This window comes from Notamacropus eugenii, chromosome 1 (genome assembly GCF_028372415.1).
Source record: "Notamacropus eugenii isolate mMacEug1 chromosome 1, mMacEug1.pri_v2, whole genome shotgun sequence".
In the NCBI taxonomy this organism is placed as follows: domain Eukaryota; kingdom Metazoa; phylum Chordata; class Mammalia; order Diprotodontia; family Macropodidae; genus Notamacropus; species Notamacropus eugenii.
In genome coordinates, this window is record NC_092872.1 from 567,214,735 (window position 1) to 567,240,193 (window position 25,459).

At 35.1% G+C, this 25,459-nt stretch overlaps 1 protein-coding gene and 1 long non-coding RNA gene across 3 annotated transcripts in view; one reads left to right on the forward strand and one right to left on the reverse strand.

Annotated features, from left to right (window-relative positions):
* The window catches only part of DLGAP2 (DLG associated protein 2), a 529,819-nt gene extending 515,377 nt beyond the window's left edge, over nucleotides 1-14,442 (forward strand). Inside the window, exons 10-12 of the mRNA XM_072634360.1 lie at nucleotides 3,198-3,289; nucleotides 9,393-9,545; nucleotides 14,141-14,442. Of these exons, the coding sequence (XP_072490461.1) occupies nucleotides 3,198-3,289; nucleotides 9,393-9,545; nucleotides 14,141-14,359 (464 nt within the window). The 3' untranslated portion in view covers nucleotides 14,360-14,442. The remainder of the gene's footprint in view (nucleotides 1-3,197; nucleotides 3,290-9,392; nucleotides 9,546-14,140) is intronic.
* Nucleotides 1-25,459, reverse strand: part of LOC140520429 (uncharacterized) — a 119,018-nt gene that overhangs the window by 30,329 nt on the left and 63,230 nt on the right. For both annotated transcript variants that reach the window (XR_011972499.1, XR_011972498.1), the window contains 4 exons: nucleotides 17,241-17,296; nucleotides 10,537-10,650; nucleotides 9,289-9,534; nucleotides 8,376-8,657 (listed from right to left, as the gene is read on the reverse strand). This is a non-coding gene — a long non-coding RNA (uncharacterized lncRNA). The remainder of the gene's footprint in view (nucleotides 1-8,375; nucleotides 8,658-9,288; nucleotides 9,535-10,536; nucleotides 10,651-17,240; nucleotides 17,297-25,459) is intronic.

The window sequence follows — 25,459 nt, forward strand, 5'->3', positions numbered from 1 at the left end:
TTTGGACTGATGATTACTAAGATCCCTTCAAGTCTTAGAGGTATATTATTATATGATTGCAGCACTGAGAACCTGGGGAAGAGGGCAGAGCTGATTACCAGGGGGTTGACCATTCATTCATTGGCCTCTGGACGCATGTCATCTCTGCTCTGCAAATGAGAGGAGAGCTGTAAATACCCCTTAGACAAGGTAAAAGAACTTAGCAGGTAGCTAAAAGAGGGCAGAGGTGTTTGAAAATGTAAAAGACAAGGAGTAAATACCACATATATAAGATCTTGAGAAAGACAGCATTTGCCAATAAGGTCACTTATTAAGTGACCTGGAGTAAGGCTACTCAATAAACTAGGATGAGATTTTGGCATAGGACACTAAGTTCAAAGCTGAATCACAATAAAGAACAAAATTATTCTTAATAACTAGTTAATAAATCTGCGTTAGGCAAATGGACCAGGAAAGAAATATTTCAAAGATGAAAGTAGACCAAGGATCTGGTGCTATAGAGATCTCTAAGAAAAGGGAGGATAAGATGTCTGCAAAGTCAGTGCAAGGTAGCCAAAGCACCAGGGAAGGAATCTTTGAGGTTATTTAGGTAATCACTTTCTTGACTTAGGATCAATAGCCCATTGCAGCAGAAAGGAAGGTCAGGGTAGCTGCATGGAGTACAATTTGTCCCAGAGCCAGAGGAGGTGATCTGAGAAGCCACACCCAGGAAATCACTATAGTTTTAGCAGAAGCTGGGGATCCTACCAGACCTGGAAATAATGCCAACCTCGCTCTACTCCAGGCTGAAAGACTGAGTGAACATCTCTCTTCCTACCATCCATTCAATCCCAAAAGGGTGGGACATAAAGACCAATGGGAATACATAGGGACAAACAACCCAGTACTCACTGGTGCCGGTAATTAGTTTTCCAACCTCAAGTTTCTCCTCCCTCCAATCCATCCTCTACCAGGTACCAAAGAGATCTTCTTCAAGCACAGGTCTGGCTATGGTATTCCCTACTCAATATACTGCAGTGGCTCCCTAGTACCTCCAGGATCAAATATAAAAAGGAGAATATCTTCTTTGTTCATTTATGCTTAAAAATGTAAAAGCACCAAGGTGACTACAGAGCCCCATTGAACAGTATGCCTTGGGGCAAGGTTGAAACAAGACCAACTCTACAACTAGCTAGATACTCTACCCACACACAACTGCAGAGATGAAGCATCCACTCCTAAGTTTTCTTAATGGCTTTTCAAAGTGTGCACTATGACAGCCACTAAAGTTTCAGACTAATGCTTCTTAGCTAAAATGGAACCTCTGCATGAACAGAAGCATATTTTAAGTAAAAATTCAGAAAGCAATCTCAAGGAAAATTTTTTAAGCCACCATGAACTTAGAGACCATACCATCACTCACACTGGAGCCAGAAGGGAAAAACTAGTTTTGATTTATCTTGGGGATATCTATCTACACTCTTAATTTACTTTATCGCTCATACTAATATTGCTAAATTATACATTTCAAATAGTATTTGTGTGTATATCTATACATATATAATACATACATACATATATGTCATAACAATAGTTTGAATATTTAACTAAATCTTCATTCTTCGTTAAACTAAAGGCATCCTTACTCATAGCATAATCTGGAAATGTAATACAGAAATAATGTATAAATATGACACAATACACAGATTATCCAATAACCCTCCTGTGGCAATGGGAAGCTGAAGATACTATCAAGAGATTTCAAAGATATAGGTTAGTGTCATATGTGGTCCAATGGTAAGGGTCAATGTACTAAGACAACCTAGTTTAATCAGTGTGGGAACTCTCTCCACTTATCTAGGATACAATGTATCTATAAATTAATGATAACAACGATCATTAATGTTTATATAGCACCTTACATGTGCTAGGCCCTGTGCTAAGCACTTTTTACAGATATTATCTCATTTGAGCATTACAATAACCCAGGGAGGTAGATGCTATATTTTTAGCCATGCTATCCATTCAAGTGTTAAGGAAACTGAGGCAAAAAGAAATTAAATGACTTGTCCGAGGTCTCACAGCTAGTAAGTATCTGAGCCAGATGTGAACTCAGATCTTTTTGACTCCAGACCCATTGCAGTACCTTGCCTAAACCTCAGAAAGGTAGTGTGATTTTAATATTAACATCTACCTAGAGGTAAGTCTTCCTGACTCTAAGCAAGTACTTTAACCACTGCTTCCTTATGGAAATGTTAAGACTGAGCCTTTTTCCTCATTTAGTTATTAATTGGCTATACTACCCTCAGCAAGTCACATGATTTCTATGTGGATTGCTTTCTTTAAAGGAAAATGGGGATGATACTACCTGTTCTACACAACTTACCAGACTGTTCCAAGGATCACTTTGTGAAGGTACTTTAAAAAAAACAAACAAACCTGAAAGTAGTTTACAAGAATAAGGCAGTGGTATTTTAATGGAATTGGGTAACAATAGCTGAAAGAAGGAAATACTAAGTCCTTTACTAAGGTTCTTTCCTATATTTTCTTCTTTTCCCTAGAGTAATGTTGTATCCCATCTGAATCCAGAGCTAAAAACTTTTATTTTCTAAGAACAACGAAAAATTCCTGAAGTTTCTATTATTTTCCTAAACTAAATCCTTCTTAAGAAGTTTTTTTTTTTTTTACAATTTTTTTCTCCTTTATAAGGAGTCCTAAAGAATAAAAAAAAAAAGAATAAAATTACATCAGGAATCAGTGTGATGTTATAGAAAGAGTACTGGATATGGAATCAGGCAAGCTGGATATGCGTCCTGGCTCTGTTTCTTACTAACTGTGTAACCTTGAGCAAATCACTTCACTTTTTATAAGCCTCAGTTTCCTCATATTTAGAATGGATTTCATAGTATCCAGAAGTGGAAAGGCCCTTAGAAACCATCTATTCTAAACCCTCAGTTTACAGATAAGGAAACAGGTCCAGAAAGATAAATTAACTTGTCCAAGTTCCCCAAAATAAGAAGAGTAAAACAAGACATGAACCCTGGTCCTCCACGTTCGTCTCTTTACTTTAGGCCTCTTACTGAGGCCCCTTCCAGTTCTGACAATCTGAGAATCTATATGGAGTCCTAAGGCACAGTCCCTTTGGGTACTTCTATTATTTTTTTTACTTAATCAGAAACATTTTAAAAATCATGTTAAATAATGGCCTCTTCCTTCAGTTCTAGGTAAAATCAGGAGTGCAGTTGGAAGTGCTCAGCTTCTCATGTCTCAGAAGTTCCAGCAATTTTATTGGCTTTGTCAGCAAAATTTGGTAAGTCAATATTTAGGTAACCTTGATTGGCCACAGAAAGCTTAATATTGGCATTTATGCTTTATTTTCATTCTTACTCTGTATTCATTTCTTTAGAATCTTTCTCCCCATGACATTTCAATACCATACTCCCTCCATACTCCCTCTTTTCTATCTAAAACTTTAACACAATATTATAGATAAATGTATTTATAATTATATATAAAGGTATTTATATAATTATATACAAATATATTTTCTTAATTCTGTTATTTGATATGTTTATAAATGTCAGTTGATATTAATGATACCTCACAGTTGCCTTTTAACTATAAAAAATGTTAAAGAAAAAAGACACTCCCTGTAGCTCAAAAACAAAGCCTAGAAGTATAGATCCATATTTAATATAGAGCCTATTAAAATTACAGTTTCCCACTGCCAGAAGTCCCTAAACATTTGAATCAGAAATTGCATATCCAAACACTTTTGAAATCTTTTATAAATGTCGGACTACATATCATTGTTAGTGTTAATTTTTTTTTCTATTGAGAGTTCTAAAATATTTTATTATTTAATCTGCTTCCGGCTTCTTTCCACAGAAATTTCTGAAACATTTTTTCCTAGGTGGGGGATGGGGGGAATATGGGAGAGGTAGGCATAAATACTATATCTGCCCTGAGGAAAGGATTAAAAATTCTGAAAATATACATATATCTTAATATTTATAAAAGTCGAGTAGACAGAGGTGAGAAAATTCTATCAGTAACTGCTGGCAAATGTACTTGAGCTTAGCTCTTTAAGAAGGACGAAGGATTCCATATTCCTTCTGAAGGGACCATCCAAAAATCTGTCCCTACAGGCTATGAACCAAAAAAAAAGTGATTTGGCATATGTTATTACATCTGACACAGAAAAGAATCACCCAGGGAGTGATAAGTTAACATACCTCTGACACCTATGAACAACTTACTTAAGGCAACAACACATATCCATATCTAATTTGCAAGTCAAGATGTAAAATTTTAGAAAGAATGCAATTTAACCAGGATAATAATATTGGTTCTTTGTGAGGAGGGAAGGAAATGACTTGGGATAAGCATTCTTTCGCTTAAAAAGGCATTTCTTAAAGTACTAGAATGATACACTATATAAAAAGGACAGTGTCTTCTGGGAACTTTAATCAAGTGGTGATGGCTCAGATACACAGGGAATGTGAACAGTAAAATAAGATTTAAAAAAAAAAAGTCAGATCATGAACATCATCCTGATATAGGTCAAAGTCTCAGTTCTAATGCAAATCCAAATGATTAACCTTCTGAGAGTACATTGTTCAGAAAATGAATTATTGTATTGCCAAGTGTTTCTTAAAGGAAAAAATATGACCATACACCTTTTTACAGACTTCACATTTACCACTGAGGTACTGTTTTAATTGGGGCAGCTAGGTAACACAGTGGATAGAGTGTGGAACCTGAAGTCAGGAAGACTCATCTTTCTTGAGTTCAGATCTAGCCTCAGACCCTACTAGCTGCATGATCCTGGCCAAGTCACTTAATCCAATTTGCCTCAGTTTCCTCATCTGTAAAATGAACAGGAGAAGGAAATGGCAAACCACTCCAGGATCTTTGCCAAAAAAGAAAAAAAAACCAAACAACCTAAATGATGTCACAATGTGTCAGACACAACTGAACAACAATAACTGTTTTAACTATATATTTCAAGTCCAGGCTTGTGAAAAGGAATAAATTTATTCTGTATGGCCCTTCAGGGTAGAATTAAGACAGTGGTGAGAATCATAGGGAAACACATTTTGGATCCATATGACAGAAATGGAATGGATTGCCTTGATCTGGGTTCTAGCCCTGGCTTGGCTACTTACAATCTATATTACTGTATACAAATCATTTAGCCTGTCTTGGTTTCAATTTCCTTATCTGTAAAATAAGAGGAGTCAACTAGACTAAGTTCCTTTTCAACTAGGTGGTTTAGTGCATAGAGTGCTGAGCCTGGAGTCAGGAAGACTTGAGTTCAAATTCAACCCCAGACATTTAGTAGCTGTGTGACCCTAGACAAGCCACTTAACTTCTGTCTGCCTTAATCCCTTGAAGAAGAAAATAGAAAACTACTCCAACCTCATAAACAGTATGATCTGTGGAGTCAGAAAGAGTCAGACACAACTAAACAACTGAACAACAGCAAATCGTCTCTTTCTGGTCTAGATCTATGTTTCCATGATAGAGAATTTCCCCATTAGTAGAAGTCTTCCAACAAAGGCTACCTGATAACCTGTTAAGGATATTCTCAGGCATTCCTGGATCAACTAGAGACTGAACTAAATGAGGTCTTTGGGCTTCTATAGATGAAAGAATCCTGGAGACTAGAGAAGAGATTTTTACCTACTCTATTCTTCTAGTCCAGACCATACTAAAATCAATCAAGATGAAACTTGAGCTTAGTTCTAAATGCAGCATAGTGCCAGTGTTGTATTCAGAGTATGTACATTATAAATGCTTGTTGGATTGAATTCCAGATTCCATCTTAAAAACACATGGTCAAATTTCAGTTTCCTAAGCATCAGGGATTTTTTTCCTTATGGTTACCCTGAGTCCTTTGTATTATGACTAGTGACTCTGTGGATAGAGTAAATGGACTTGTTGAGACAAGAAGGTCTAAACTCCAATGGAACCTCTGGCACTTACCAGCTGAGTGACCCTTGGCAAAAATCAACCCTAATCCTAACCTCTGTGAGCTTCAGTTTCCTTATATTTAAAATAGATATAATAATGACACCTACTTCACCTTTACAAAGAAAGAAAGGGCGCTTTGCAAGTCTTCTAGCATTATATAAATGTTAGCTATTATTATAGCTGAAACATCTTCTTTCTTAATCTTTCTCAGCAGATAATGCATGGTTCTAATTACCAGTGTCTGAAGTTTGGTTTTGTGTTTGGTTTTCTTTTGTTTGGGTTTATTATAAGCAGAGATAGATTCCAAGCTAGATGCAAGAAAAGAGAAAAGCTTAAGAACAAATTTGATAAGGTTTATAAAATTCAGATGTCTCAGTTGAGTTCAAGTTGGAATTACCCTTTTAACACTACAACGCCAGGACCTGTTTAGTATAATTTAGTAGAAAAAGGTTGCCCTCTAGTGGCTCAAAGTAAACAGAATAAGCTTTCCAAGACTAGAAATTATTTTCAGACCCATTTTACATGAGAAATAGGAGTAATTGTCCTGAAGGTTATAATCTCACACACATAAAAAAACCAGCAATGGGTCTTAGTCTATGAGCTTCATAGTTGTCAGAACTTAAAATTCAGCTACATATGATGCAATTATGTTGTAAACTCAATGAAGAATCCTTTTTAATCCTCTTCCTCTTTTCCTAGTAATGGGAACCACAACCTCAATAAATGGTTAGAAACTGATCTGAATAGTGCATACTAAGAAGTTCCATCTGAATAGCAAACTCATATTTTACTTTAGTTAAAACAGTACAGTTCAAGCAATCAAATGAGTCATGATGTGTATTTGTAAAAAGACCACCATGAGCATAATTGCAGTTTGTGCACTATATAGTATAAAGAATAAAGAAGTATAGGAAACTAACTCTATAAGACTCTTTAAAATTACTCAATCTATACTTTGGTACTCAGTGATATTACTACAAAGGTTGAAATAGAGTAGTGAAACAAGAAAATTGTAGGAAAATATGAATCAGGAATAAGGAACAAGAGAGGTCAAGGATTTGTCTCATATTTATCAGAAATACTTCTAAAAATGAATGAAAGGCACTGGATATGGTAAGCCACCAAATCACATTTTTAAAAATGAAATTTATTACATAACAATAGATATGAAATGACTTGTTACTTAATGTAGGAATCAGAAATCCATGACCACTAACCTCTTAGAGCAAATATTAAAATTAGTACAAAGTTACAAGAATAAAAATGAGAGAAGGCTATGGTATGCAACTAAAACAATTCCATCTAGACCTGCCTAAACCAGTCATTTTTTTATGGAAAAATGAGATATAGACAGAAGATAGACCATAGATATACACTACAAAAATTTCATGTCGAGGTCTAATAAAACGTTCATTGATTGCCATAGCAGAGAGACAGAACCAAAAAGTATCTTAGTAAGCAAATACTTGAATTGTCTTGCCAGGCAGGAAGATATGACAGCCAAAGGCACCAACAGCTTAAAATATAAACTTAAATATAAAATTTTATGAAGAAAGATGATGTAATATTTATGAGCAGGATCACTTCATAAAATAGTGAAAAGTAATGGATGGTAAATGCAATTCAAGAAAGTTTATTGAGGCATCTTAACTAAGTAAAATCATCCTGAAAATATTTCAGGATGAAAATAGAAGACAGACAACAAAAAGAAAAGAAGAAAAGATAAAATACTTTTATAATACAATGTTTTCATCATCAAGGAGCCCCTGAACTTGGACTCTAACCTCACAGTCCTAGATGTTCTTACAGAAAAGGTAGAAATAAAATGACACCAAAGAGAACAAAAAAAGAAAAAGTAGTTGGATTAAGCTAAGTATAGGAGATACGTCATGGAAGTGACAAAATTGAGAAGGATCAATTTACAAGTTATCTGTAGAAGGACAAGATACCAAAGGTACTGGAAGGAATCTCCAGTCTCACATACACCCAATCTCCACCACCCCCTCCAAAAAAAAAAAAACAAGCAAAAAGAAGACATCAACAATCAACTTATATACCTACTTTCCCATCTATACAAAGTTTTCCTTATATGATCATCTACATGGACACTAAACACATTCTGAATGAGCTTATTAATAGGAATTGTCCGGTTTTCTGATATTCCATAGTATAATATATCACTACAATGATAATTGGCTGAAAAACATAGAGAATAAAATCTCGCTGTCCTTATGATTTGTTGACTATTTTTTAAAAAAATTCTTGGTAGAATAAAATGCCTCCTTAAAGAATTTCTTCCAAGAAAGCAACTACTTTACAAACATCAAAATTATTCAAGAGTTGATAAAAGCTACAAGAAATGAGAGAATTTTGTTCAACCTTCTGATTAATATTCAATGAGGCATAATAGGGATGCTTACCAAACATGTTCACCACTGTCATGAAGGAGAACCAGAGCAGAGTTCAAGCTACAGAGGATTCTGTATATAATTCCCTATAGATAATTAAGTTATAAGCCATCCACAGACTCATGTTCATGCATCATGTCTTGCTGGTTGTATTCAACCCCGGATCACTGTAGAGCTTCATGGATGAGGAACTCTCCCCCTTCTATGTAGTCTTCTCCCATTCAAATATAAGTTCTGTGAAGACAGGGACTGTCTATGTCCTTGTGTTTTTGTTCCCATTGCTCAGCAAAGTACCTGGAATATATAGTAAGTGTTTTATAAATGACAGGTTATCCTTTCATTTATTCATTCATTCATTGAACCATTGAATTCTGTAACTGAAAGAGATTTGGAGAGCTAGTCCAACAGTCTCATTTTACAGATGAAGGCTCAAAAACTTTAAGTGAAGGGTAAAGTCAGGAGTCAGTCATATACTCATATACTTACTAGCTGTGTGACCCTGGGCAAGGCATCTGCTCACCTCAATGTTTGTCTATATGGGATCATAACAGCACCTATCTCACAGGGTAGCTATGAGGATCAAATGATATGATACCTGTAAAATGCTTAGCATAGTGCTTGAGGACAGAGTTGGCAATTAATAAATGTTTGATCTTTCTCCTTGCCACCCCCTCCAAAAAAGGACATTTTAATATCTAAAAGCATTCTCATGATTTCCAAGAAAAGCATTTAAATCAAAATCATTTATAAAATGGCACCTTTTTTAATTTTTTAGTACAACTTACTAGTACCAGCTATAAAACTATAGTATATAGATAATATATCTAACTGAACTACAACTGCAGTATATAGACACTGTATCTCAATTACTGGAGTTTTTACTTAAAACATAAAAAACAAAACAAAACAGGCTTAACAAGAATACCTTGGAAAGAAGCAAACTTCCCACTCATGTCCTTAATCCAGCAAGCAAAGAAGAAGAATTTTTCAGTTTGAATTTGTTGATGTTTTCTCTTCTGTTTATGTTAGGATCCCAGTGCTATGCCAAGGCCTACTTCCCAAGACCTGGCAGGATTTTGGGACTTATTGCAGCTCTCAATTGAAGATGTCAGCATGAAGTTTGATGAACTCCACCAGCTGAAGCTCAATGAATGGAAGTTAATAGAATCCCCTGAAAGGAAGGTAATTATCCCCAACTCTGTGTGGTTTCCATGTAAACCTTTGTTCAATAAGCCCCTAGTGTTTAATCCAATTGCAGAAATAATCCATTTCAAATTCCAAATTATGAAGTGTTTCCCAACCTTTGATTAGCAATCCAGAACAAACTTTTCTTTTGTTATGGAAACAGATGTAGGAACTGAAGTCATCCCTTAGTTATTGTCTTACAGTGTAAGACGTGGGTTCTCTGTAGTAATACCTACACAACTGCAAACAATCATCATGGAAAGGAATTAACCCCTAAATATTGGCAAAAGTGTTCATTTCTTTAGGTAGAAATTGACTCTGTCCAATGAAAGGACTGCATCAAAAAATTTTTTTGACACATTAAGGTGAGTTTTACAATGACACATTTTATGACTGGACCTTGACCTTACTTCCTAATTGGTTTTCTTGCTTCTGCTTTTTTTTCCTTTCTAATTCACCTTCCCTACCCAAATCCCCAAAACTACAGATCCAACAATATCATTCTCCCACATAAAAATCTTCCTTGGCTCTGTCTTGCCTCTGAGATAAAATGGAAAATCCTCATCCTGGTACTTAAAACTCTCCACAATCTGGCTTCTACTCCCTTTTTAGTCTTGTTTCATGCTAATTCCCTTCAAGCACTCTCTGTTTCTGCCTAATCATCCCACTTGCTGTTAACCATATACCCTGTTCCATCTTGTGTCTCCCTGCCATCTCCTAAATCTACACTCTCAGTCTGCATCTCCTAAATCTTCTTCATTTCCACCTTTTAGGTTCCCTGCTTTCTGCCAAGCATTGTTCAGGTGCCACATCCTGATTACTCCAGTTGTAGTGCTCCCTATTTTTAAAAATTGTTTTGTATTTCGTAATTGATTTATCTGTATACATGTTATAGTTCTCACCCCCAACCCCCAGTAGATGTAAGTTCCTTGAGGTATGTTGGACTATTTTTACTCTGTCTTTGCAACCCCAGTACCTAGCACATTACCTTATACATGGTAAGTAAATAATAAATGATGGTTGAGTTTGATTGATCAGTTGTTGAAAATCCGCATCCAATTCAGACTGACACTGCTCTCTGTCTCAAACATTCTGTTTCATTCTAAAGTGGGAAGGGTAGACACAGAGGTGAGAGGTAAGGCAGTATTGTCTGGTCATGTCTGCTTTATGGACATGCATGTAACATATTGTATTGCATTTTATAACAGGTTGGTGAATTCACTTAGAATTTACCACATGATTTAATTTCTTCCCTTAAAGTGTTATTTACTATAGAATTAATATCTTGATCTGGATTAGCAATAACTTCACTAATTTTCTAAAACATTTCAGAGAAGATCTGTGTAATTATAGGCTGATTTTCCAAGAAATCATTATATGTTAAGACAAAATGATTAAGAGAAACAGAAGGTCATAATTTCAGTAGATGATGATTCACACACTTCAGTGCTTCCTTCAGGAGATATTCACTCCACCAACACAGTCTGTGTCCCTTTCACCATTAAGAGGTAATTTTCACGAACTGCTGTGCCAAAAAACAACAACGCACTTAAGGGTCAACCTTGGGTGGTGAGTCTTCCCAAACTTAGCGAGGCTGGTTCCCAGATGATCAGAATTAGAGTGTTTCTACTTGGTGGACCTGGCAGAGCTTACATTTTATTGGCTTAGCCACAAGGAGGCATCAGAGGAGTACTTTAGTAGAGAATGATGACAGTAGCTCCAAGAAAAAATAGTCATGTAGAGAAATACGGTAGGAAGTATAGTGTCCAGTAAGATAATTTTAAAGCCTGCCTCTGAGTTAGAATTCTGCCTCAGACACTAGCTTTGCAAAACTATAAATCACCTAAATTCTCTTTGCCTCATTTTCTCCCCTGTAAAATGGATGAAAATAGTGCCCACCTCCCAGGTTTGTTGTGAGAACCAGATTGAGAATATATGCTGGGCATACCTTAAAGCTATATATAAATGTTAGCTCTCATTACTTAAACATGGCTGAAATATGAGTAGGTACCACTGAGATGCTTAAGATGAAGACCAGATACAAATCATAATCATAATGACCATCAAGATTATTCATTACATATGTGAGTGTGGTCATGTGCTAGGTGATAAAACTAATTAATAAATATATTACCCATCCTTTAGGATTTTCCTTTTTACTCAAAGGCAGTGTATATGACAGAAAGAACGCTGGCTTTTGACTTGAACTTTCCAGTTCAAATTTCTATCTTGGCATTTAAAATCTATGTGATATTACTTCACTTAACTTCCCTTGGACTTAGCTTCTCTAATTTTAAAATGATGGGGCTGGTTTTAGTGGTCCCTTATATATCTAGGTCTACTATGTAAGACATGACAGAGATGGATAGAGACAATACTTAATAATAGATATAGGGATAACGTTGGAGTTAGGGATAGCCTTGGATTCAAATTCTGCCTCTGACAGATATCAGTTATGACTTTGGGAAAGTCACTTAACCTTTCAGTGTCCCAAGCAAGTCTCTAAACTGTAAGTTATATTAGAATTGCCAATTTAATCTGTGAAAGATCAAAAGAAGGAGTTTTCTCTATCAAAAGTTTCCCAAACCAATGAAATCATAGGAGAAAATAGACAAATATACTGAGAGTATATACAGGATATCCCAAAAGGCTTAGTTAAGTTTTAAGGTATTGAAACTGAGATATTAAAACCATAGCAAAATGTATTTAAGGCACTACAACTCCTTAAAGACTTTTGAGATACCTTGTATGTATACATTTTTTAAAGTTCACTGTAATACACAGTTTATACAGCTAGCTTAAAAATGGGATTTTTATAATATCAGCTAATCATTAATCTGGGGCATAGTGGATAAATTTCCAGGCCTGGAGTCAGGAAGACTCATCTTGCTAAGTTCAATTCTGGCTTCAGATACATATTAGTTCTATGACCCTGGGCAGGTCACTTAACCCTGTTTGCCTCAATTTTCTCATCTGTAAAATGAGCTGAAAAAGGAAATGGCAAACCACTCCAATATCTCTGCTATGAAAACGCCAAATGGGGTCACTAAGAGTCAGACAACTGCTAAATTGACTCAGCAACAACAATCATTAATCAACACTTTGGATTTGAAGAGAAGTTGGCAATAAAAAGATAATTAACAATTAAAAGAGAAACTAAAGTAAACATAGAATTTTTTAAACTGGACAAAATATGTTTCTAATTTTCATCTTTCTTGGATAATCAAAGCTAGCTTTCTAAAAGTCTTCTATATAATGATACATGTTAAAATTTCCCTTGAAATGAAAAGAGATAAACCAACTTAATCATCCTGGGAGATGTACATTTTGGGATAGTGATTTTGAGGGTTCCCTGCTCTGAAAAGTAACTTCCCAAAACTAAAATCTGGAACTTGTAGTTGCCATGATTGTAAAAGGCAATTCTAGGTTAGTGTCTATCCCTACTATACCTGAAAATAGCCTAGTTCATTCCCCTATAGAATGTAGTCTCCATGGGGGCTGAGATTGATTTGTTTTATCTTTGTGTCCTAGTACAGTGCTTGGGCTAGAGGTTGACACATAAGTGGTACTTAAAATACATTCGTTGAGTTAAATGAAATGTCTAGTTTAAAAGTTATCACCCACATTTTAATTGCTAACCGTAGAAGAATAAGAAGATAGATTGACATAACGTTGTGTTTAAGACAGGAACTGAACTTGAGAAATCCAAAAAGATAAAGATATTATAATCAAATTATGCTATTCCATAGCTTTTCTTATTATGTTTGAACCTCCTATCAATGCCATGAACAAATGGCAGAGATGTCCTAACAACTTCTGACCCTTACAGTATCTGATGAAATCTACCAGGATACCATTGAGTGATGTCCTAACACAGTATCTGGCATGTAGTAGGCATTTAATAAATACTTACTGATTGGTTAATGGTATCTATAAATCTAAATGATAGCATATATCAATATAACATCAGATTCATTTTAAAATCATAGTATCTCTTAATCTAATAACAAATTAATGGCTACTAATATTTTGATACCTTTGGGTGAATCTCTTGTATAAGTGGCTACCAAGGAAGGTTCAAACTACTTTTGTCTCTAGAGCTTGATGGCCTGAAAAAACCCCTCTAGCAATAAAATTACGGTCCTGTGATCCTTGGACATATCAGGTTCCATTTCTCAGATCCTTAGTCATTCCCCTGTGGTTGGTTGAGGTTTCTTGCTTTAAAAAAAAAAGTCAGATTCACTTTTTAAAAGCAAGTTTATGGACTCAGGGTATAAAATGTAACAAACATTTTTTGAACCTAGCCAATATGGGGATTTGTTTTACTTAATTTTGCATATTTATTACAAGAGTTTTGTTTTTATTCTTTTTTTTTTTCAGGGGAAGAGAAAAAATAGAATTTTTTGTTCACTTAAAAAATAATTTTTAAAAAATTAACACCAGAGGACATGTTGGGAAGGAACTGTCTGTGTAACAAACCTTAGCAAAACTCTAATTCCAAGATGGATTTTTTTAAAAAATTGAATGTTAATGTGCATATGGTCTTCTCTCTCACACTAACTCAATTTTGACTTTTTTAATCAATGCTTTAGGAAGAAAGAAAGGTTCCCCCTCCAGTACCAAAGAAGCCTCCAAAAGGGAAATTTCCTATCACAAGAGAAAAGTCTCTAGACCTACCTGACAGACAACGCCAAGAAGCCAGAAGACGGCTCATGGCCGCCAAGAGAGCAGCCTCTTTTAGGCAGAATTCAGCCACTGAACGAGCAGACAGCATTGAGATCTACATCCCTGAGGCCCAAACCAGGCTTTAAAGACAGAATGCTGCAACATTTCCTTTTTTTAAACAAACAAAAAAAGCTTGTACAGTTTGTCACTTAACCTGGTAATTTCTGTCTCATTTTCTCCACTGAATATGCCCTTGCTGTTGTGTTCTTCGTGCCATAAGCACAGTGGAATGTTTTGATTTTTTCAAAGTTTGCCGAGCTCATTGCAAGAATGACTTCTTTTTGTATTTATTGTCTGACTTACAATCAGCTACAATGGATAGGGCTTGGTGAGACCTGACTTATCCAATATGTTCTCAGAGGACAACAAGAAACACCTCTTGAGATGGAACCCAGCTTACCTTTTTTTGTTATTTATATTTTTATAAATTGTATGACAATTAGGGATAAGAAAAACAAATTATAAAATGGGTGCATCTCACCATTCACTAGAGGCATTAGCTAACCAAGTAGAAGGTGCTACAATGGCAAGTGCATGACAGAAAGACCCCATGTCTCTCACTTCCAGTTTTCTTTTCTTCAAATCCAATTAAACGATTTGCCTATGTGCGCTGCCATTCTCTTCATCTCTGTTACTACGGGAAAACATTATTAAGCCTTTCATGTCATGTCAAGTTTTTGGCAATGAAAAGGGATCTATCTAGTCATTACTCCCTGCAGGTAGATAAGTAGCTCTCTAAAAGCCCAGGAGCCTACCCTTCTGAATCCATTAAAAATATCTGGTAAGATTTTTTTTTCCAGGAACCAAACCACCATTTTCCCAAAGCTAAGCTTAATTTTAATGCAAAAAGACTGACAAGCAATGGGTGAAAAGAAAGTGGTAGCCTTAAAGCATCTCTTCCATAGCAAAGTATAAGAGCAAAGTTATACTTATTCCTAGGAAATAGTTATTGTCATTTCAGTTCTTTTCATGGATTTGTTTTTATTCATATTTTACTTTTAATTTCACCAATTATCCTACATGTGATAGGTTGTATGCTCAAACTGCTGTATCAGTTAAATTTCCAGGGTATCCTTGAAAAAAAAGTTTGCTTGTTTAAAATGCCAGTTGTGATGTTGTAACCAGTTTAAGAAGTTTGAATGTGGGTGGTAAGTATATCTCAGTTTAAATGGTAAAGGTGAAATGTATCTTACATTTGATTTTTTTTTTCAGAACTCTTTCCTATGCAGTATCAGCTAAGGCAAGTACCTTGCTTATAAAGACATAAAGAAATTGATTCAAGAATTAAGGGATTTCCAGCTCTGGAGTTTAAGAAGCATAAGCATGTTTTCATGACACTAACATGAGCAAAAAACAGGAGACAGTTTAATCGAGTAGCTTTCAATACTGAATTAAGTTTAGATACGGTATTCTTTATTCAAACTTCCCACTGGAAATGAGGACTCTAACTTACAGACTTCTCTCTCCAAAGGAAGACCAATAAAATATATTTAAGGGAGCCCAATCTCCACATGAATTAAATGGGAAAAATAGGAGTATTTATTCTAGCTTCCCACTGAAAAGTGAGTGTACTAATTCTAAACCCTCTCCAAAGGAAGACCCAATAAGGTGGATCTAACAGATCTCAGTTTCCTCTGACTTTGAATGACTACTCCATGTTAAAGCAGGATGGCAACATACAAATGATATTTTGAACAATTACCATGTTTTCTGTTTACCTGCTTTAATAAATACCATGTACTTAGCCATATGCAGAACAGCTTCTCAATTATACTCTAGCACTTTGTTATTGTGGGGTTTTTTTTTCCACCTTGATTAGCACTTTAAATAAGTACTCAGCTCACTCCGCAGCCTGCCACATTATTACAAGCATTGAGTAGCAAAGGTTGCCATAGCTTATAAAAATTTGGACATTGGTTAACAATGAAGTTTTCCTTTGTTCTTTTGAGCTTTTTTTCTTTTTGTTCCAAATATGTTCCACCTAGCATGAGGTCCATTTGGAGCACAGTTGATATTAAAGCATGTTTAGCTTCAAAGTGTGAATTTTTAAAGCTGAGTAGTTAAAGATTTCCTGTAAGGCCAAAACTCTGTAAATTGAGCCTCATACCTGGTATATATTTTACCAAACAGCCTTAAACAATATTTGGAAGCAAAAACCAAGACGAATGTATATCCTTTAAAATAATGCAAAAAAATCCCTTACATATTCTTCTATAAATGAATATTCTATCCCCAGAGTGTTCAAAGCATTTTCTACATAAAGAAAGAGCTGAATCCTGGGTAGTGTACAATACTGATGCTGCTTCCTATACTTATTGTACTATATTAAATACAAATGTATTTGCAAGTATTGGCATTTTAGTCTTTTAAAATGGTATTATTTAAAGTTGAGCTGCTATTTAGAAATAATCCACAGAGAAGCAAAGCCAGTGTATTTCCTAGGTAGGGGAAAAGTAAAACAGACTTGCACGCACACATACAGATCTATGTATAACTACTGGCAGCTGATATATTTTACCTAATTTCTTTGAACACATACAAATATATAAAGGGAAAATATAAGGATTAGGTCATCAAACTTAGATCCCAGAAGAAAGTACAATCCTGACTTGAATGAAGTGATTCATCAAATTTGAATTCTTTTTTGGTATTCTGTGTCTTCATTCTTTAATTTCTACCATACCTCCCTTCTTCCCCCCTTACCCCAAAAGAAGGTATATAATATAAATAGATTATATATATATGTATATATATGTGTATATATATATATGTATATATATATACATATATTTATGGTGAAACCATCCTGTGGATGAACAAATAAAACCCCGCTAAATTTTACAATGATTGTTGACTGATATGTTAAGTATGCCTCTTTGGAGATGTATAATCCCCTCTTTAGTTCACCTATGTTCCAAAGAAGATTATTTGAAAGCAGATGACTGCTGTGAGATGATAAAATTTTACCTGTTCATGATTCACATCCAAGTGCAATATATTCAACTTGTCATACAGGTGATATTCTATCAACAAAAGCAGAAAAGAAGCCATGTTCATTTATGTGTTGTCCGTTTAACCAATTAAAGAGAAATAAAGTAATCTTTATAATACTTGTGTTATAAGTCAATCAAGCCAACTTATTTCAATCACTTCTAGCAAATAATAACCACAACTACCACAATAAGTCCATCACATAGTGTAATATACCTCATCTAGAGTGTACTTTTAATTTTAAAAAATAATAATACATGGAATTGAATGTCTAAAGCATGGTTGAAATTAATGGTATAAAATGTTCTATGAACATGATAGTGAAAGAGAATTGGATGCTCTCCATATCTATATAGACATACATATATATGTGTATATACATATCATAAAGATATCATTGTTCATTGAAAAACTGTTACTTTGGGAATCACATTGCTTAAAAAAAACAACAAGCCAGTTAATCTGCTGTAAAACTTCATATATAAAAACTCAACAATGCAGAAGGTCTTAGTTAACTATCAAAACCAACAAACGTAAAAAAATCAACAGGAATCAAAAACTTCACATTTAACCCAGAAAATTTTTTTAAAGAATCTGTAGCTGTTTAAATATAGATTGTTTTCAATGCAATGATTTCTTCTTTGAATTTCTTTCCTCCCTCCCCCACTCCATTAAATGCACTTGTTATCAGTTAAAACCATTATATTTTTTTCCTCTACAAATTTCCCAGGAACCTTGGGCAGTATATAAAAAATATGACTATTATACTATTTGATACAAAAATATAATACTTTAGTTTAAAGTTAAAAATCTGTCAATGTTTTCCAGTTCAGATTCGTGGAAGATTTTAAACTTAATAAGCTTAAATTACAATTTAGCTCTCTCTCCCTCTCTCTCTCTCTCCATCTCTCTCTCTCCCTCCCTCTTTCTCTCTCTCTCTCTCTCTCTCTCTCTCTCTCTCTCTCTCTCTCTCTCTCTCTCTCTCTCTCTCTTTCACACACACACACACACACACACACACACACATCGATATACTCTACTGTTAACCTTAATATCTTTTCATTTGGCATTGGCATTGAAAAGCAGATGGAATTCTACCCTACTGGTTTCAATGATGGATAGAATTTACCATTAGAAGACTATATGTTCCACTTTATGTACACAGATACATGTACTTTCAGCACCTTCTTCTGACATACACACACACACACACACACACACACACACACACACACACACACACAATCTCCATTTTCCTGTCTTGACTTTTCCTCTTTTCTATCATTCCTCCAAGGGCAGAATCCTATTTCAGTTATGAATTTTGGCACCTCTACAATTCTTATTGTTCCTGTATTGTTCTGTTTTCATGAGGTATCCCCATGATGAATATACTGGAGAAATAATGTTGATCAGAATGTAAGGCAAATAATTGTCTTGCATCGTTGATGAGACCCATTTAGTTCTAGCCAAACTCTAGTGGCTGGGAGTCATGCCCAATATTCTGTGCCTGTTGACAGAGATTCTAATAAATCCAGATGAGGCCCTGAAATATTTTTGAGGGCCCTGGAAAAAATGCATAGTTTGTGGGAACATCTCAAACGTTGGGGTCATTATTCAGTACACATGTTATTCTGATATCTTCTGGGGTTAACCCATCCCAGAAAATGTGCAAAAGAATACATTTGTGAAGCCTAAAATGTAATTTAGGAATTCTAGTTTTCTGGAGCTACTCATAACATCCTTCCAAATGATGATAGTTAACACCACCTTCCTCACCTCACACTAGGAATCCTGGGTCTAGGAAAAGGTAAAGAGTAGAAGGAAGGACTAGAACTAACCTTTCTCAATAGGAATTATCTCATACTAGAGTGAATGCAGCCCGTGGATTCCTGCATTGGGTTTGCCATGGAACTTCCAAAAAGTGAAACATATTAAAAAAGCATAGGTGGCATAGTTGAGTTGGAGTCTGGAAGATCATGTTCAAATCCTGCCCCAGACACTTTCCAGCTGTGTAACCCTAGACAAGTCACTTAACCTCCCTATGCCTCAGTTTCCCCATCTGTAAAATGAGAGGGTTGGGCTCAATGGCTTCTAAGATCCCTTCCTGCTCTGACTGTATGATCTGTTGCAACATTGTTCTTCTGAAATCAAGACTGACCATTGCATCAATCCGAATGCTGATGTCTTTAACATATGCATTTGCTAATTATATGTCTAAATTGAATTCATTTCACAACTTACTCTGCCCCCACCAAATCCTTTTGTTTTTATGTCTTTCACAACAAATTAAACACATCAGGTGGTTAAGAAATCAAGAACTTAGGGTCAGTTATTGATTAAATATAAGCCAAATATTTTCCAGAGAAATTGTGTCTTCATTCTTTGAATCTCAGTTTAATTTTATACCCTGCACTTTTGTTAACATCAATTTTTAAGTCAAACCTCACGTATCCAGATGACTGGGTCGAATTGGTATCTGCTATCTTAAAGAACTTGGCACCTTCATAAGAAGAAATATATGATGAATTGCAATTTTATTAAGTTTATAGTTGCAATAAACTACAGTTATTAAAAACAAGTTACCTTTGTAAATCTAGCTTGAAAGGGTCTTCACACAAAGAGGTGCCAAGATATTTTGAAAATTGATAAAGAGGAACAAGTACTTAGTGCCTGTCAGGCAACCTAATTTCTAGTCTCACATTAACCACTAAATCATTGTGTAAAGTCAAGCTTGGGTGTACTGTGTCTTAGTTTTCTCATCTATAAAGTTGGGTTAATAAAATTAATAATAATACTTCTCTCTTGCCTAGCTCACAAACACATTGTAAGGATTAACAACATAATGTCAGTAAGATACTTTGAGTTCGCAAGAAGCAAGTGATAAAATTAGAATATATTGTTATTATTAGATTAGTTACAAAATTCTAAAGACATGAATATTAAGGAGAGTCATTAACAATGTTGTTCTTTAATGGTGTACAGCATCCATGATGTGAAAATGTATTTTTCCAACAAGTTAGAAACCTGCAAAAGACCAAGACATGCAATGTCTCTAAAGAAAACAGGAAATATTGGCCAAATGCACTAATACTGACGCCATGTCCTGGTTTGAAATGCTCCCTTGGCATTTGGACTTGCAAAGAGCTCACAAAACAGCCTTTAAGTGGGTTCGGAGGTGGGGAGATAACTCAAGGAAAATGGATGTTTCCCCTGTGCCTTTGGCTCCTATGTTTCTAGAGTGTTTCCATGAATACAGGCCAGCCACTAGCCTAAATTAGACAACATTTGGTCAGTCCCTTATATTCGCACACTTCCAAGATGAATTGAAGTAAACACTAAAGAATGAAAGAAAATTGATGTCAGAAAATAGAGAACCAAGTATGTCTTAAATAAAATTAAACTCAGTTACCAAGATTGCCTTGGTGTTTCTGACAACAGTTTTTGAGGAATGCTCCCATCCAGTTCTAGTTTGTAAAAGTCTTCATTTTATGACTCAGAAAAACTAGTCCATGGCAACACTCCAAGAAACAACCACCTTGTCATGCAAGTGGTCACTGAGAAATGTCTATAATTTATATGACTTGCTGTCCTGGACCTTCTATTTGTATCCAGCTTTAATAAAAATTACATAGAGTTTCAACGTAAACATTTAATTGATGACATTCTCTGTAAAGGAAGTGTTATCGACATAATAGGAAATACTTTTAAGAAATATTTTGTATCTACACAAACAAAAGGAACACAGAGGTTTACCTCCCTACTTTCTTATATTTTATGTGACTCTTCATCATTGGTGCTGAATCTGAACCTGAAAGATTTGTGAGTCAAATCTTTCATATACCTAATGAACAAGAGGAGCTAATGAACAGTTACTGCAAAGTTTCTTGAAGTACGAATTTATTCTTCTCACAGAGACCATAATCACCACAAAGCATAATGGCTCATGTCTACTGAAACACACCTGGGGAAAACATAAGCATTACTCATAATTACCTACAGATGTCACCTGCTCATGCTTTAATTTATCTCCATTATTTAGTAATATGATCATATCACTTTTAAAGGGCTCAGCATGTATGTATCTTTCACTCCACTTTATATATTGGTTTGCTGAATTAACAAGGCTTCCCTTGCAAATAGTGCAACCTAGACTACTTTGGAACACTCCTTTCCAAAAAATAAGCCACTCTTCCCTGTACACGTTCTTTCTGTACAGAGGTTGAATTCATGCATCCATCATCCATACTCCATGCCAAAATACTCAAAGGTGGCCTAAGGACTAATTTAAATGCCTCCTATAGAATTTCCAGAAATGTTAGAACCAGGAAACTAGCTGTTTAGTTAAAGTTTAAAAAAAAAAAGTATATAAATATATATAAATATATACATATGAAATCATATCAACAATGAGGATGAACTGAGTGCCAAATAGCCAACATCTGTACAGTCACATGCCACTAGAGTTAACTATTTTATGTAATTCTCTTTCACATGCTTTTCAGATTCTTTTGATAAATTCTCTTTAGTAGCATGCAGGATACCTACTCTGAATATACAGTATGCTCTTCCATTACCACCACACCTTTGTGCTCCTGGGTAATAACTTCATTACCAGAATGTTGGTCATTCCTTTAAAACACTAAAGAATTGCTTTATTTGAGTTGTTCTTTTCCCATGATCCTTTGTTCACTCTGAGCTGATTGTAAGGAAAATGTGCTTCACTATTTTGCTCCAGAACTCTTTTATGAAGCTGCTCTTTCAATTGATTTCTGTATTGCTTATGTTCATCTCCTGTAAATAATTCTACAATTAAATTTTTTGAGAAAAGTAGAGTTTTCTGGTTATTGAGTCAATCATTCCTGTGCTGCTTTAAATTCAGGAAAGCTTACATGTCAATAAGTCAAGCACCTCTGGTTTTATTTTTGTGGGAACTCTCTCCATAGAGACCTATGGCAACTCATCTACAAGGTATAATCTTTGTTGACTGTAGCTCATAGATGTTAAGTGACCTATCCATGATCATACACCTAATAAATATCAGAAGCATGAGTTAAATCTACATCTTCACTCCAGTAGCAGCCCACTACTAATTACACCATGCTGCCTCTCACAGGAAAACGTGTATGTCCTAAAATATTCAAGTTTTCTCATTAAAAATCCTACATTTCACTGTCTATTTCTACTTCAAAGAAAACAGAAAGTATTTGACTTTGGGTAAATCACTTCACCTCCTTATGCCTCAGTTTCTTCATGTAAAAAAATAAAAGATCTGGATCATTGATTTACATCCAGATGGATGCCCAGAGGTTATTTGTTCCAAGTTTCTCATTTTACAAGTGAGAAACTGAAACCTGGAGAAGTTAAGCAACGTATTCAAGGTCATATAAAGTGGCAAGTGGCAGAGTTGGAATTTGAACTAAGGTCCTCTGACTCTAAATCCAATGTGCTTTCCACTGTACCATAATTAGGTAATGTCTAAATTTACTTCCAGCCCTAAAAAATTTATGTAACTAATTTTGTGACTATAAGGAAATCAAAAGCTCAACTGCTATTTACAATGGAAATTAATTAAATTTTCAGTCATGAAATAATATCCCCTAATTAACAGCCTAGGAAATATATGAATGCAAGACTTCTGATCATATTTTTAATACTAGTCAAGAAGTATAGACTGGTTCCTTTTGGACCACTTCATATATTTTTTGCTCCCTTTCTTCTTGTCCTTCCATTGACCTCAGTAGTTTGCTTTGTAAGTAGAGATGGCATGGTGATAGAAACAGTAGTTCAGAAATTTTATCAGATGGCCTTTTTTCATCATTTTCCTTTAACCAGATATCTCCAATATCTGTGTGTTTATTTTTAAATTACTGTTTACATTTGTTTTCTTAAAGTCCAAAGGGTAGAAAGGTATTTGAATGATCAATTTCATTGAAAGCTTCCAAGAGTAAAGTTTGGCTTTATATGGAAAACCTTCCTTAGTTACACAAAAATAAATTGTTACCATTGCAGGAGAGGACTAATCTTCACTAGTAATCATCAAGCAAAGGCTGGAGAACCAGTTATCCAGTATGATGTTGTGGGAAATCTTTTTGAGATAAGGATTAAACTAGATGGATTGGATTTAAATTTTTTGGACTAGACAGTTTCTTTTCAAAGTGATTCTTGAATCCCCCATCACTTGCTAATGATACTTGGGCAGGGATTGCGTAAGATATCTGTCAAAAGGAATGGCAACTTCTCTATGAGTCACTTAGATCTCCCTATTCTCCACATCCTTAGTACTCTCCTAATGTCCCACAAAGGATCTATTCAAAACACAGCAGGTCTTCCTCTATTTCTTTGAAGTGTCCATGAGCACATTTTTTTAACTCCATGAACACTAGTGCTTTACTCTGGCTATAAGATCAGGCCAATTCCTTTTCCGATCATATATTTCATGAATAATATGCTTTGCACCACATCTTTCACACAAATCTGTATTGGGAGAATCAGTTCTATCCACTTCTGAATAATTTCTGACCAATAATAATAACAACTGGCATTTACGTAGCATTTTGAGGTTTTTAAAGTACTTTGCATATGCTGATTGGATACTCACAAAGTCCCTGTGAAGGATATGCTATTATTATACTCATTTTGCAGATCTGGAAACCGAGACTGAGAAAGGTGGAGTCTCCTTCCCAGGGCTATGCCTCAGGTATTTGAGGCAGGATTTGAACATAGATATTCCTGTCTCTAAGACAAGAATTATATTCAGTGCACCACACAACTGCCTTATCAATTTGCCTTTATAAATATGCCTAACCTTGGCAAAGTGTACTATTCTTTCATCTCTTGAATATAAGAATAACCTCAAAAGAAGAAGATTCAAATACTCCACTATGTACTTTTACTGAGTGTCCATGACTTATCTCCTCTGAAATTACCACTACTGTATGGCAGGCTCTCATCAATTCATCATCTCATCACCTGGAACACTGCACTATCCTGCCTCAGGTCTCTCCATACTCCACTCCATCCTCCACTCAGCAGTCAAACTGATCTTCCTAAAGTATAGATCTGAACATATCTTGCCCCATCAATCCACTCAATAAACTCCAGTGACTCCCAATATATTACAAGTCTGTTTGACTTTAAATGTGATTCATTACTTGGTCCCTATCTACCTTTCCAGTCTTTTTTATTTCTCCTAGATTTTCTTTTTAATTGATTTTTAACATTCATTTTAAAAAAATTTTGAATTCCAAATTCTTTCCTTCCTGCCCCTCCCCCACCATTGAGAAGGAAACCAATATTATGTCATTTATACATGTGAAGTCATGGAAAACATTTCCATATCAGCCATGTTGTAGAAACAAAAAGGACCAAAAAAGCTAGAAAAATAAAGTGAAAAAAACATTCTTCAGTATGCACTCACAGCTCATCAGTTCTCTGGAAAAGCATTTTTCATCATGGGTTTTTAGGAATTGCCTTGGATTGTTGTTTTAATCAGAGTAACTAAGTCTTTTACAGTCGATAATCATCACAATACTGCTATTACTGTGTACAGTGTTCTCCTAGTTCTGTTCACTTCACTCTGCATCAGTACATATGTCTTCTCAGGTTTTTACAAAACTATATAGCCCTCAGGTCTTATAGTACAATAGTATTCTAACATAGTCACATACAACAAATTGTTCAGCCATTCCCCAATTGATGGATATTACCTCCATTTTCAATTCTTTGCCACCACAAAAAGACTGCTATAAATATTTTTGTACAAATAGGTCCTTTTCCCTTTTCTTTGATTTCTTTAAAATATAGACCTATTAGTGGTATTGCTAGGTCAAAGAGTATGCACAGTCTTATTGCCCTTTGGACATAGTTCCAAACTATTCTCCAGAATGTTTGTGCCAGTTCACAGTACCACTAACAATGCATCAGTGACCCTATTTTTTAATATGCCCTCCAACATGTATTATTTTTTTTGTCATATTAGTCAATCTGATAGGTCTGAGGTGATACCTCAGAACTGTTTTAATTTTCATTTTTCTTATTAATAGTGGCACACTTTTCATGTGATTATTGATGATAGCTTTGCTTTCTTCTTCTGAAAACTGTTAGTTCATATCCTTTGACCATTTATCAATTGGGGAATGATTCTTTTAAATTTGGCTCAGCTTCTCATATTATTGAAAAACTTGCCGTAAAATTTT